At 40.5% G+C, this 14,929-nt stretch overlaps 1 protein-coding gene across 1 annotated transcript in view; it reads left to right on the top strand.

Annotated features, from left to right (window-relative positions):
- Positions 1-14,929, top strand: part of EFNB2 (ephrin B2) — a 44,162-nt gene that overhangs the window by 9,118 nt on the left and 20,115 nt on the right. The window contains exon 2 of the mRNA XM_015121426.3: positions 13,721-14,004. Coding sequence (XP_014976912.1) covers positions 13,721-14,004 — 284 coding nt within the window. The remainder of the gene's footprint in view (positions 1-13,720; positions 14,005-14,929) is intronic.

Here is a 14,929-nt window from a genome sequence, read left to right as displayed (position 1 = left end):
AATGGACTATCCAGTAAAGTTCATGATTTCTCCTAGACATGTTCTGTCTCTTTCTGACATAGATGAAGAGTGATCTCTTTAAGTCTTTTCTTCGTAATCCGTAGCGCTTTGTACTTTGATGTACTTAGAAAAAACCATTTACACGGTACCTCATGATTGATGGGCAAGTCTTCACCACTCTGCCTGTCCTAAAAGTCAGGGACACACCTCCTTCATTTCATCAGTCCCTACTTCTGTCCAGCATTGGCATTCAGTAAGCTTTAGTGGAATGGACAGACAACCCAGATTTGTGTTGATGGCAGCTTACCCTGTCTTAACTGTCATCCTTCTGCTACGAGACGTGGATGGGACCTGAGTCCATGGGACTGCTCAGAGGTCCCTGGCTCTTGAACTTTAGGGCACCAGAATCCCCTGCAGGGCTTGAGAAAACACGGGTTTCTGGGCCCCATCCCCAGAGTTCCTGATTCCTGAGGTCTGGGGTGGAGCTTGAAGATGGACATGTTTAACAAGCTCCCAGGTGATGCTGGCCAACTGCTGCCTCAAGGCTACACTGAGAACCGTCGCCCTACACCAGCCTTTCTGGGAAAACAACTCAACATGAAAGCTGTTTGGGAATCTCTGAAGAAATCTGTGGTCCCTGCCTTGTTGGGGGAGCAACAGGAATCTAAACCGTTGATGGTGGAGAATTTGTTGTTAATTCAACAAGCAACTATTCAGTGTTAGGCCTGTTACTTGGCTCTAACAATACAAGGCAGAATGACCTGTACCCTCGAGATTTAAAGTCTAAGTCCAGTAGAGAGAAACCCAGGTGGGAGCAAGCATATTTAGAGGTAGGTGCCTGGTGCAAGGTGGGGACGCAGAAGAAGGGAATGGCATTTGCCCCTGGAGGGGTCTGGAAACAGCCCAGGGGAGGAGGAGCTTGAGTCTTGAAATACTGTGGGTATCTCTAAGCAAAGTCACAGTAGACAGCTGAAATAAAGAAAATAGTAAGCAAGCCAAAGGAACAGTATTTCAGCCAAGGGCAGTGTGTGTCTATCACGTCCACCTGTGAACATGCCCCAGGATTCCCTACATCAGGCCATTGCTCAAGACAGATGCCTCACAAGAACAGCTAAACCACTGATTTCAGCTACCTTTTCATGTGAGAATTGTCAGTACCTACTGCTTTTCAAAATAAGTATGATCATAGATAGGTGAGACTATTCAGTTTCGCAAAGACAGTAGGGCAAGTGCCATTGTAGTTTAATTAAGGGCACATGCTTTAGAGTTGGGCTATGTGAGTCCAATCCCAGTTTAGCCATTTATTAGCTGTGTAGCTTTAGGAGCAGTAGCCTTAGTGTCTCTCAGTTGTCGCATCTCTAAAATAGGGACAATAATATAATAGTGCTGAATAAAAGAGTAACACAATTTTGGTCAACATTTAGTGTATTTAAAGAGCTAAGCTCCGTGATTGGCACAGTGAACCAATCAATAAAACACCAGTTGTTATTAATAAAAGTCAGTTGAATGTGTACTGTGTGCCTGGCCATGGTTCAATTTGCCTTTGCATACAAGGAAAAAATTAAAATACTCTGTTAATAAAGACTATAGCATAATACTTTCACCTTGAACTCCTTGATGTTAATTTATTTTGTTTATCTGCCAAACTTCTACTCATTCCTTATGACTTTCTGCTACGTGAGACACCCTTTGTTTTTCTTTTGTCCTGCTAAATTAAGTTCTCTCTCCTCTGCTTTCCTACTTTTGGTGCTTTCTTAAAACACTTTTAACCCTGGACTTTCTCATGCCACTGTGCAACTGTGGACTGAGCGAAGGCTCTTTGAATTCATTTTGTGTATTCTAGTAGAGAGTACGGTGAACAGTTGGGTTGTTGAATGAATACATTAATTCAACCTGGAGGGATGGGCAGTGTTGTATTTTTTACATGGATCTTACATGATATTTAGAAAACTGCCTAACTGGTGGATGTTGTTTTATTAACAGCGTTTTGTGTATAGCACTCACTATGTGCCAGCTGCTGTTCTAACTGCCTGACAAATACCCCTAAAACCTTCATGGTAACTGTGTGAGGGAAGTACTTTTATTGTATCCATAATACCAATGGGGAGACTGTGGCCAAATTGGTTAATTAACTTAGCCAAAGTCATATTGAACTAATAAGTGGATTTAAACCCAGCTAGTCTGGGGCCAGCGTCCCTCTTTTAATCCTCTGCCTCCTGCTTATTTTGGTGCATGGAGTAGTCTTTGTCATATAACTAAATTAAGCATGCATTTGCTTAAAACAGTGCATACATGATGGATCAAAAAGTTTGTGGTATAATTGTTTTAATTCTGTCATTATCCATTTTGATTTATAGTCACGTTCTTATGATAGTCATGTAGTTTTAAATGGAACCTTTGAATCTTTGATATAATAAGTTTATGTCAAATCTTGGGTATAATAAGATTATACCCAATGGAAACAAAATAATGATCAGCCCATTTAAAGGATGACTGGAGAGTTATTACAATATATAATAGTCATGCATATACTGAGTATTATTCCTTTGACTGGTAAGATTTTCCTTTTAAAAATTGAAACATTCGATTGTTCCTTGTTGGGAGAAAAAGAGGTCAGATTTTTGAGGGGAGATCCATTTGGTGAGATGCTGAGTGTGTGTCAAGCTAAGGAGATAGTATGACATCTTTTTTAGAGTCTAGTCACAATTAAATGCCATTTTATTTTGGATTTTGGGATTTGTGCCAGCTTCCAGCTTGTCAGAGCTGAGAAGACTCAAATCAAGTCCAGGCTTATTTCTACAGCAGACTGGGATTCTGGCTTCTTGCCTGTGGATTCATTCAGTACAGCCCATCTGGCTTTTGATGTTCTGCAAGTTTGGAGCCATTTGTTTAAGGAAGCCAGGCGGTGAATATTGGTGGGCCTGGGGTTCTCTTGACTCCAAGTGGTGCCCCTTGGTTTGCATTTTCACCATGCTTAGCATCTGCTTACCTGGAGACCACGCAGCCGCCGGCCAGAGGTCTCCAGCAACCAAATCTTCATGCCTTTTAGAACTCAGGGCCCCCAGCACATCCTCCTTCCTCCTCCTTGTCCAATTATTTTCATGCCGTTCTCAGTAGCTGCTTGTTTGAATCACTTATAGTATTTAACTTCTGGGGTGTTTTTGGGTTTTGGTCAAGGTAATTCCAGGCTGGATGTGGTGACTAAGCAGGAAATAAATGGGTCGTTCACAAAGTTACAGTGGAGCGCTGTTTCTGTTTTCCTGAGTTGCACAGTTGTGGGGATGATCCGTATGGAAGTCAGGAACCGAGTCTGATTTTGCCCCCTTTTGATGTTAGCACTACAGACCTGGCTGTTTTGTAGCCTGCTTTGTTTTTCTTCCTTTTCTTCCCTAACTCCACGGGCTGTGGCAAAGCCCTGAGACGTGCAGGAAAATGTCTCCTGTCATACGCCCACAGCAGACCTAGCCCTGACCCTCCTCTGAAGCCCAGGAAGGAGGTATATATGAGGCAGCCTGCTTGTAAAGCAATTGCACACAGCCTTATAAACTGTGTTACTAGGCTGATTATGCCTGACTGGCAAGGTGAATCTCTTATAGCAAGAGAGAACTTGGAGAGTGTTATCTCATCTTATGCCTTATTAATTTGTTCATTCTTTAATTACACAGACACCTATTGAGCGCCCTGTTTATGCAAGGTACCTGGTTGGGGGTCAGAGGGAGGGTCGCATGGTAAACAAGACAGACTCAATCCTGGAGGAGCAGGAATGGCAGCCCGTTGCTGGGCTGTTGGCCCCACCAAAAGGGAGAAGTTTCCCTTTAATAATACATGGGTGAATCATTTTTGTCAATAGGCAAAATTCTTTGTAGTTAAAAAAAAAATGTGATGGTAGGAAGGAAAGGGATGGGCAGAGGGTTAAAACAAAAGATATGCTTTCCCTAACTTTAGATGGTCATATTGTTGTGCTTTTCACTGTATCTTAATTCAATTTCTTTGCGTTTTTTTAATGCCAAGGCATTCCCTAGATGATTTACGTGAGCCTTTCATCTCCGCGATTTTTCCCACTCAGGTAAATAAGCAAATGGATTTGAACAGAGAACCAGCTGGAAATGCCCTTTGAATTTCTTTCTCTATGAAAACCATTTTTCTTTCTGGTGCCTCACCTATAAATAACAGGAGTTCCACCTTCCTTTATAGACTCTTGCTAAAAGCGTGGTTTGGAACAAGACCGTACAGGTGCACACAAATTACAGTTGGGAAAGAAGCCTGCAGTGCATCTTGTCTCTGAGGGTTATGAAATCCTCCTTTTAGTAATGGAGCCAGCATGGTCAAGCCAATAGGATGAAATGTGGCATTTGTGAGATCACACCCCTTCTCACTTGCCCACTGTACATAGCATCCCAGCCTTACTCTTCAGATCTCCATATTTTTTCTTATCTAGCTGCAAAATTCATGGGCTGGTTTTTTTGGGGTGTGTGTGTGGGGGGGGTAAATAAAGACCTGCATTTTTATTTTGAGATAGGTGGTTGAGTTTTGTCTTTAATTTCATGGCCAAGATTATTAACTAGTCTCTTAACTTTCGAAAAGACAACAATGATATTTGGGGATCACACACTTAAAGTTAGACTTCTAGATGATTAATACAAAAGTAGATGATATTTCAGCCTCTGCCTGTTACATACAGGTATGTCCCTCTGTGAATTGGAGGCTTTTATGACAGTGAAAATCATGGCACAGATAAAAATTAAATAAATATTTCTATTATTTTACTGAAGAAAAAAAAAAAAACTTAAACTGTGAGAATACTGTCTTGGAGCATTTTAAAATCAAATTAACTTTAGCCACAAGATTAACATCAAAAGGACTCAGTTTTGTGCAGCACTGTGGCCTATGAAATTTAATACTATTTTGACTCATACGCTAATTGTAGACTGACAGAGGAAAATGGATTGTGTTTAAATAAAAGGATGCACAGCATCACACGCACCTCTATCAAATGCAGGTTGAGGTCTTTGGGCCAGGAACTGGGGACCCTCTAGCTCTGTTATTGCAGATTCAAGTTTGACAAATGAAACTTTCCTTTAGACTGTAGTTTAATTGCTTTTTTTCAAAGGTATGCATGCTGAAGAGGCACAAACACACCTCACCTTGAAGAGTTGCTAAACTGGTTTGTGTGCCTATCGGCTCACTGTGTGTTTGAATTTCTGTGCTTCTCATCTTTCCTTTTCTTGAAAAGATGTTGCTTGTCATTGGTGTGAATTGTACCCCCACCCCTACCCACCTAGTCTTTGCTGTCAGATTTATACACTTTAATGGTTCCAAATTGTATAGCCTGCTCTTAGACCCCTTTTCTTTTCCTTGAATAAATCAGGTTCATGTTGCAGATGATATTTGTTTTAGGAAAGTGTGAAAGAAGGGGCACCTGTGAAAACAGGCAATTGTTCCAACACACATATACATTCAAATTAAAGCAGAAAATGTCAATTAAAACCTCCAATTACTACCTTATTTCTTGGAGGTTTAAAGCCACTGAGAAGATAGTGGTGCACTCGCTGGAAGTTTTAAGGTAATTACTTTTTACTCTAAGCCGTGGTATCTGGTAACCTAATTCCGTATAAACCTGACACCCTATCGCTACACCCCAGTATTTCTCTGATTTCAGAATAAGTCTGTGTAGAAACTTGTTCTGATGTTAAAGTGCAAAAGGGGGCAGTAAAGTGCTATCCACAAAAAAGGAAAAAAACATTTTCCGAGTATTTCTTATTACTGCCTGTGTCTTTCTTAGGCCCTGCCTTTATTTATTCATTTTATAACAAAACTCTTATGTTTGGAGCATTGAGAGAATATCTTATTAAGCTGTTGCAGCAATCTAGCATTAAATGGAAGTCATGCAAGACTGAAGATCCTGCCTGGTGATGAAGTGTGCCATCAAATTCACATGCTCATGATGCAAAGTCCTTCTTTGGGAGTATTCGTATCCCCAAGTGCACCGAGCACTTCGGAAAGGAGCCTTGGTCTTTGGTGTTAATGCTCTTCTAGCTCCATATAGACATGGCAGGCCCAAAGTACATGGTGGGGTGAAGGGTCAAGGGTTTGGGCTTATCCAGAGCAGCGTGCATCCTTTGTCAGGAGGTGACTGGAAACACCAGCCAATTACAGCAGAACTGCAGACTGCTCATCCGCGTTCGGAATTGCAGACGAACCAGTTTGCACTCTGACTTCTCTTCTGCACTGTGGGCTTTGGCGTTTAATTAAAAATTAAAGCCTTTTATGGAAAAAGTACATGTTTTCCAAAATGGGGTAAATCTGAAGTGTACTTAATACAGAACACTGGCTTGGGAATAAAATAAACCTGTGATATTACTGACTTTTGGTTGGTAGCTGCTAGGCTGAGCCTCTTTGTAAAGCTGGGATTTAGAATCTTTGAAATGTTTGTACAGTTCAATGATTAAGCATAAATTGTATATATTCCCTATTTTTCACTTATTTGAGTAAACAAGTTTGTTACTACAGTTTCTGTGGACTCAGAGATTTATGTATTAAATAGGTCACAACTTAACTAGGATAATTTTATTTATCTGCTTGCTAGGGAATTGCATCAAAAGTTTAAGTCTATAGGCATTAAATATTTCAAATGCTTATTTTTAAAGTCAGTTATGAAAGATAGTACAGTTTTTCTGAAACTACATTAAAAAATTATGTTTTAATATTATCACAAAAGCACTGACTATTTATTGCAAAGAAAACACAGAAAGCTAAAAATCATTCGAAGTCCACCATTCAGTAGCCCAAAGTGTTCTCAGGTAAAGGCGGTGTGTGTGACCATTTGTTTATGGTTGTCTCCTTGCAGTCAGCAAAATAAACAGAACAACATACCATGTATTATTGATGTGTATATTTTCAACTGAAATCAGCCATCTGCTTACAATGACCATAAACACTAATGATATAATTTTTAAATGAAAAGAAAAATAAAATTAATTCTTTGTGGAGAGTAATGCGAATTGACTTATGAATCTCGCCCTACTTGGCAGTTTGCTCCAGAGGTAGAAGAGCTTTATGTGTGGGCCTCCTCCCCCCACACATTTATTCCACTTGCACGTGCGTGCTCCAGCATCCATGTCAGGACTCCTCCCCTTGTCCTGTTACATGAGTAACATGGCCCTGTTTCTCAAGTGCATGATAACTGCCATAATTACACATAAATATTAAATATTTAAATAGATTTTTACATGTGTAATATTAGGTAGAAGTGGCTCTGGATCGAATCTGACGCTTTTTAAATAGAAGCTTTCCCACGGCATTTACAAGCACTGTCATCATGTCTGTGTCGATTTGGGTTTACCTGGCCTAGTTATCTGTCTGGACATAGAAACTTGTAGTTGCTGTTTGTATCTTTTTGTTCTGATCTCTTTATTCGGTGTCAGCTGAGTATTCTTGCGTCAGTTACTAACATATTAACTCATCCTTGTTTGGAAACTTTGGCATCTTCTTCCATGGTTTCCCTCCGTGGATCTGTCGCGTCCCTCAGGAGAGCCAACAGGTATATGTTCACACATTTCACTTGTATTTTCAGAGACTACACCAGCATCGGGTGGGCCCCCAGCGATATGGGTTTTCTTCTCGGTTAATCTACGCTCTTTGGCCAACCTTGAGAAAACTTGTAAGAAGGCATCAGATGTTTGTGCTAAGGTGCATGTAGTATGGTCAGAGGAAGAAAGAAGCAGGGAAAGTGGAGTAGCTGTGGGTGGGAGGGGGAGCAGGGAGTGCAATTTCAGGTTCACTACACAGCTCTCCATAAACTTCTCCACTGCTGGCTTCCCACGGATCCTCCTATTATATTGGGCAAAGTGCAGAAATAGAGCAGGCAACCACTGCCTCCATCCTTTTCCCAGGCACCCTGTGAGACCTGATAATGCAATACCGGTCAGCAGAAAAGTCCAGACTTGACATCCCAGTGTGCCATGGTCTGGTCTGTGAATGAAAATCACATGACGTGACCTCTGAACTCTTAAGTGACTGGTTTATGTTTTCAGTGTGTTAGGCCCGTGTTTGAAACAAGCATGTGCTCATAGTGTAGGTTAAAACTTTCTGCTGTCTTCATTAATTATGCTATGTTCCAGTCTATTAATATTAAAGAATATTGTGTTGCATAATGACTTTTTTTTTTTTTTTTGGAGATGGAGTCTTGCTCTGTCGCCCAGGCTGGAGTACAGTAGTGTGATCTCGGCTCACTGCAACCTCCGCCTCCGGAATTCAAGCAGTTCTCTGTCTCAGCCTCTGAGTAGCTAGGATTACAGGTGCCCGCCACCATGCCCAGCTAAGTTTTGTATTTTTGGTAGAGATGAGGTTTAACCATCTTGGCCAGGCTGATCTTGAACTCCTGACCTCATGATCCACCCGCCTCAGCCTCCCAAAGTGCTGGGATCATAGGCGTGAGCCACCACGCCTGGCAACATAATGACTATTTTTTAAAGTTTTTACAATTATGACTGTGAAGTTGAAATGTCTAAATTATAGAGATCCAGTTTAGATTACTAAATATTTATGTCTAATTGAGATTATTAGACTTAGCCAAAGTATCCATGTAGAAGTATTAGAGTCTAAATTGCTGAAAAACTTGAAAAAGCTTGGATTAAGTTCAATAGGTAATCCAAGAGGGAAAGTAGATTCCAATATCAGATCATTTCACCATAGGCATGTTAAGTTTGGAAGCCCTACTTGAGTGTTTCCAGTTTTTTCCACATTATATTGTCTCTATATCTGATTCCAAGGCAGGGCATCTATTGTCTTGCTTAGGACTGATTCACTGGGAAAAACCGTTGGAGTTGCCTATTTCCACTCAGTATGCCTCACCCTTAGAGCAGCTTCCCATGGTTCCCAGGGAGGCCCTCCAGTGAGAATGCACCAAGCCACACGCCACGGCCTGGGAAGCAGCCCTGAACCTGGAGGTTCTCTTGATGGAAAGGAAGAGGCAGCCTTCCCCTCCCAGAAAGACAGTAGAGAGCCTGCTCTGACTTTGCTCAGAGACGGAACTGGTCTGACTCAGTTCTCTCTCCTCTGTGGGACATGAATCACTCTTGGTGGTCTTTGCTTTTTATTTGAGCTTAAAATCAGCAGACTTTATTAAATGACACCCCCCTCTAACCACTTTCTGTCTGGGCGAAGTTTGATGAGAACAGCCTCCCCCCATGTGGTATGGGTTGTAACTGTGGCAGTTTCCTTCTACTGTTTTTGGTTACAAAGTGAACCATTGTCTGAACACACAGAAAGAAATCTGTATTTGGCATCCATAATGTCAAGTCAGTTTAGTAATTTAAAATTAGCCAGTTGTCATCATCATAATTCTTTTTAACACTTTCAGAGTTAGCATAGGAGACGTGTATTGTTGAGTATTACAAAATATTTAGGGCATAGATAGATGTGCTATGTAGTTTGATTTATTAATGTGTCTAAGCAATCTAAAAGTAACAGAGTCCAAATATAAACCCCATCACTTCAAAAATAGGAACTCTGTTTACTGACCTGATTATAACCTATGGAACTCAATTGTTTTCCATTAAAAAAATGATAGTGTTAGGAAACTCACCCTATTTGCTTTTCATATATATTCTGCTATTTGCATAATTGTCTGGAGTCCATATGTAATATTAAATGTAAAACACAAATGCCACGTAGCTGGTGTGTTTCTTCCTCACCTTTTGGTTCCTGGCCTCCTGGGGAAGGGTTGCATATCTGAGCCATGGTCTCAGATGACTGCCTTGGAAGGAGCCTCTTCCCTTCAGGAACCACTGATGTGTGCTTGGTGTGGAGCTGGACTTTCCCTGGCTCTCCATGTGACGCTCACATGTGCATGTGTATTGGCTTTCTCTTGATTTCCCTTAACTTCATGGCTTATCTATGAACAGCTTGATTCGGGGGGGGAAAAATGTGTTTCCCAAAGCCAGAGTTATAGTTGAATGTGCTGCAGTCAAAACCGAAAAGTGTGCAGAGAAAGGGGGCTTTTCCTGTCATGCTCATTGGGCACCAGTGTGTCTTCACCTGTTTTGTGGGTTACGTCCATGTGTTGTGCTGAAATGAAGAACATGGGATGTATGGGGCTTTGGACGGGGCTGAGCCAAAAGCAAGTGCTCCAAAGCAGCTGTGTTTGTATTATTAGTGGTTCTGGAGGTGGCTGATTGCCTTGCATTTTAAGTAGAGAGGGATTGTAGAAGACTGCCAATACTTAAAACTTTTTTCAGAGAGAAAGGGTCAGAAACTCCATTTGCAGGGCTCCTTGCTCTCCAGAAACACCAGTGTGCCTGGGAGGGCATCTGCGGAAATCCGGTCTCTCCTCCTCAGTATATCCTGTCCCGACTCAGTGGTTCTGTCTTCAGAATTCCCTTCATGTCTGTGACCTGCAAATGGTGGTACTTAATTCGACTTCAGTTTGTATAAATGTTAGCTTCTATTTGTTCATTCCTATTTTTTGTTCAACTAATACATTCTTTATTGAGCATCTACTCTGTGTCAGCCCCTTGGGCATTGAATATTGAATTAGTCACATGTGGGACTTGCCTGCCCTCGGGGAGCTAGACTATAAATTCCGAATGATCAGCGATCTCTACTTTGCTGTCACTCACAACGTCTGGCACAAAATAGGTTACTTGAGTTGTTATACTCACAGTACTGTTGTCTGCTGCCATGGTGCTTTAGGAAGTGTAAGAGTTCCCGGGAGGCAGAGTCTAATAATGCAGACTGCACATATCCAACACATGGCCAGGAGAGCTGTAGTTCAGGCTCTCAGCTCAACTGCACTCTGTCCACTGAGAAGCCATAATCTCATCAATTAAAGTGACTGTGTGCTATGGCTGTTTATGTATATGCTTAAGAAGTAAAAGCTGCTAAAGCACTCAAGTATTGGGGCCTTTTGTATTGATTTAATTAAAGGAGCCATCATTGTTTTAATGAGCTCTAGAAATAATTCTTTTGAAGAGCCGAGGATCAAATTCTTGCCTCATGTTTTGCCACAATGTGTTCCGAAAGGTGAATTAATGCGTTTGGAATCATCAGGAATAGTGAGTTTTGTCAGGATTTACTTTTTACGAGCATATCACATATGCATATTGAAATGTGAGCCTCCCCGCCACATTTCCATTTTGATAAGCATCCCCCTGGGTTGCCTTCACTGACCATTAGAGATTTTTCTCAAAGTTGGACAGTACACCCTGAACGAAAACTTTACATCAAGAAAGGCCTGGAGTGTTTGTAAAATGAATTAAAAGGCTCATTCAATTTTTATGTGACTTATGCCTTCTGAAAATATGGCCTCAAACACGAAGATCCCCAAAGCCACATCAGCCCCTGCATCCCGTGTTTCCAACCTCACCACATCAGCACCAGCAAGAGCTGTCGCTGAGACAGTGAGTGATGAGAGTCAAGAGGAGTGACTTGCATGGCCTGGAAGGAAACCTCCTGTGAATCTTTAGTTAAGTAGGAAAAAAAAATCCTCATGAAGGAAACAGGATCTTGGGAGCATTTTGAATGAAGAAAGAGCTTAGTGAGCCAAACTTGAGACATAGGGTGTAACGTGGGAGAGTTTTAAGATTTGCAGAGATGTACAGCTTGGAAGGGGGTGTAATGCTTTTTCTTAAAAGAGCTGAATGAATGGTTGAGGAAATGGGTACATCTGGCTTGGTAAGGATCCTGATCTCTGAAGCCTGGGAAGCCCCCGGGGCTTGTAATTTAGGAATACTTCCTCTAATAGTAGCTAACCCTTATATAGTGCTGTCTGTGCAGGCTACAAAAGGAGCAGATCTAGGATAGAAAATGTTTGGAGTGGTATGAGAAACCCTAGGCAGGAATTGACTCCCGGTGTTTGTAAACCTTAAAGATGTCCTAAAAAGGTCAAGGAATAAGACAGGAGAAAAAGGAAGTGTCAGGAAGATGATCAATTTAATGTTTATGGAATTTAGTTTGTACCTGCTGCCCAGCATCTTGCCTGAGCTTTTTAACCTCAGCAGCCCATCAGAATTACTGTGTGTATGTTGGAGGGGCTGGGGGAGATAAAGAAATTAGCCTCATCCACAGACATTCTGATTGAGTCTGTTACTTGAGAAACTGAATTGTGTTTTGTCCATAAAAATGATTAAATTGTCTAGAGAGAACACATTGGCATTCACAAGGTTGAGGGGATACCACAGAGAGGCTCCCTGTGATCTGCATTTGTCAAAAGTTCTAGAGAATTCTCAACAGTACACACATGGTTGTTTTAAATATATCATTGTTATAAAAATTCATTTTTAATTCTGTTTCACAGAAAGATTTTTTTTTGAATGAATAAATGTCCTATGTCCTTGCTAAAGGAGCTCAGTTAAAAAAAAAGGGGACCATCCTTCTCTTTTGGGGGTTGTACAGTAACACATTCCCAAGAAAGAGGTAACAGCCACATACATTTTTCCTGCCAATAAAGAGTGCAGGTTTTTAATATGAATCCATAATATGATTTCTGTTATGTTTGTGCTGCTTCATAACCACACTCATGCATTTTTCAGAAAATTAATACCATTCATTAGCATAAATCATAAGCTATTCCCTTGGTATGGGTTTGAAATTGGGGGTGCCCTATCATCCTTGCTTTATCTCTTAGTGAATTATGACCCTGTAGTCATCATGGCTGGTGGGTGTCTCTGGTTAAAGAAAAGGGTTGAATTGGAAGGATTCAGAGGCAATTCTTTGTTCTCAGGCTTTAATATTTTAATGAGCCTGCAGGCTTGGCTGCTTACGAACGAGCTGGGATTTCTAAGTGTGTTGTTAGTGTTAGCACTTGTAGAAGGATGTTCATTAGGAAGTTCTTGTTTCAGATTTTCAGAGAAACTCCCCATTAAGAAAGATCATTCAGGAGCATGGCTAGCAAGAAAGAGGATAGGGAGGAAGGAGGCTTTTAGCTATAAGCATTAAGGGAATATTGTATCAGTAGTCTTAGTTCTAAAGATTTGCTTCTGAGAATTAATTGGAGCAAATACGTCTCAAGGAAAGAAAAAAAAAGATTTCTAGAGCAGGGACAGTAGTTGTTGTCCTTGCAAGTAGAGGACTCTTCATTTTGCAGCTGAATCAATACTACAACTAATTATTTCTGGTTATCTTTTATGCATTTGTAAGACATTTCTTTTGTTCAGTGTAATAAAAAACCCATTGTTTGATCAGTGACTAACTAATTATGATAAGTAATTTGAAACATTCTTGATGAAACTTGTCTGTTAATTAACATCAACAGCAAATGGAAACTAACAGGACAACAAAGTATTAGTGGATCCACTGTTCCCTCCAATTGATGAGATCTGTCTGTGGCATGCCCAATAAACTGAAGCTGCCAGTGGTTAAAAAATAACAAACATGTGGGATGATCTGACTCGCCATGGAGGAAAAGTTATTGTCAGGTTACACAAAGGAGTACTGAAATATTACGAGCGAGGGGGTGGTGAAGAAATGTCAGCAGGTAGCCTGGTCCTGTGGCTTAGAGTAAGGAAAGTGGTTTCTTTCTGTCTTTCCTTTTCCTTTCAAAGCTTAATTCCAGTATACATTCATCCCATATTGATCTGAAGGAAGAGACTTTTGATACATAAAAGCATGAATCTGAAAATATGTAGTATGGAATTATCAGCATTGCCTGGCTATCTTGTAACTGTCATTAGTACTGTTAATTTTTTATCAACTCATTGGCATTTTTTTCTTATGCTTTTAGATTTCTACCTGGACAAGGACTGGTACTATACCCACAGATAGGAGACAAATTGGATATTATTTGCCCCAAAGTGGACTCTAAAACTGTTGGCCAGTATGAATATTATAAAGTTTATATGGTTGATAAAGACCAAGCAGACAGATGCACTATTAAGAAGGAAAATACCCCTCTCCTCAACTGTGCCAAACCAGACCAAGATATCAAATTCACCATCAAGTTTCAAGAATTCAGCCCTAACCTCTGGGGTCTAGAATTTCAGAAGAACAAAGATTATTACATTATATGTAAGTATAATTTTATTCATTTATTTTATAGAAATTAAGATAAGCTATATAGGTTTGTATCAATTTTTTGTCTCCTTAAAATTATTGTGGCAAATAATTTGGTGAGAATCTTTGCTGAAAAATTGTGCCCCCCCCCTTTTTTTTTTTTCAAAGAAACCTTCATTGAATTTGGGACCCTGTGCTAGCAGTATTCATTAAGTATACATACCCAAAGAGAGAGAAAAAAAAAAAACACTAGAATTCTTAATAGTATTGAAATAAATGTGTTATATGAATATATTCAGCATCTCTACTGACAAAACCATTTTTAAGGACCATTGGTGGATTTTGATAGGTAAATCTTGTGCATTGCGTTTTCTCTTCACCCATCCATCCATTCATTCACTCATTCACTCATTCATTTCATATTTATTCTGTGCCAGAAACTGTGCTTAAGGGCTAGGGATTCAGCAGTGAAAGGTGGTAAAATAGCATGCTTTCCTCAAGAAGTTAGCAGTCTAGAGAAGATGGAGCTCATAAATTAGAAAGATGGGGATGACAGGCGAAGGTCACATTAAAACCAGATTCAGAAGAAAAAGACAAAACTTGGTTTTCTCCATGAATTACTGTTTTTTGCGTAGATATATGTAATTTGACACGCTGTTTCAGGAAGAGATGGTATGTATCCTTTGGGTCATAGTTGAGGCTAACTCGTGAGGACGTGAAGTCAGCTGATGAGCACATTTCGAGCCCACGCCTACTATGTGCAGATCTCTCGTCAGCGTCATTCCCAGGGCCCCAGGTTTTGTTAAAGTCTAGGCGACTCAGACAGCTGTTTGCATCATTCAAGCAATGAAGTCTTTTTTCTTAATTAATTTGGTTTAAAATTACACTCATAATTGGGTTGACTTTTCCAATGGCTTGGTTACCATAGACTTCAGTTTAT

This window comes from Macaca mulatta, chromosome 17, assembly GCF_049350105.2.
Source record: "Macaca mulatta isolate MMU2019108-1 chromosome 17, T2T-MMU8v2.0, whole genome shotgun sequence".
Taxonomy (NCBI): domain Eukaryota; kingdom Metazoa; phylum Chordata; class Mammalia; order Primates; family Cercopithecidae; genus Macaca; species Macaca mulatta.
This window is presented reverse-complemented; position numbering and strand designations above follow the sequence as displayed.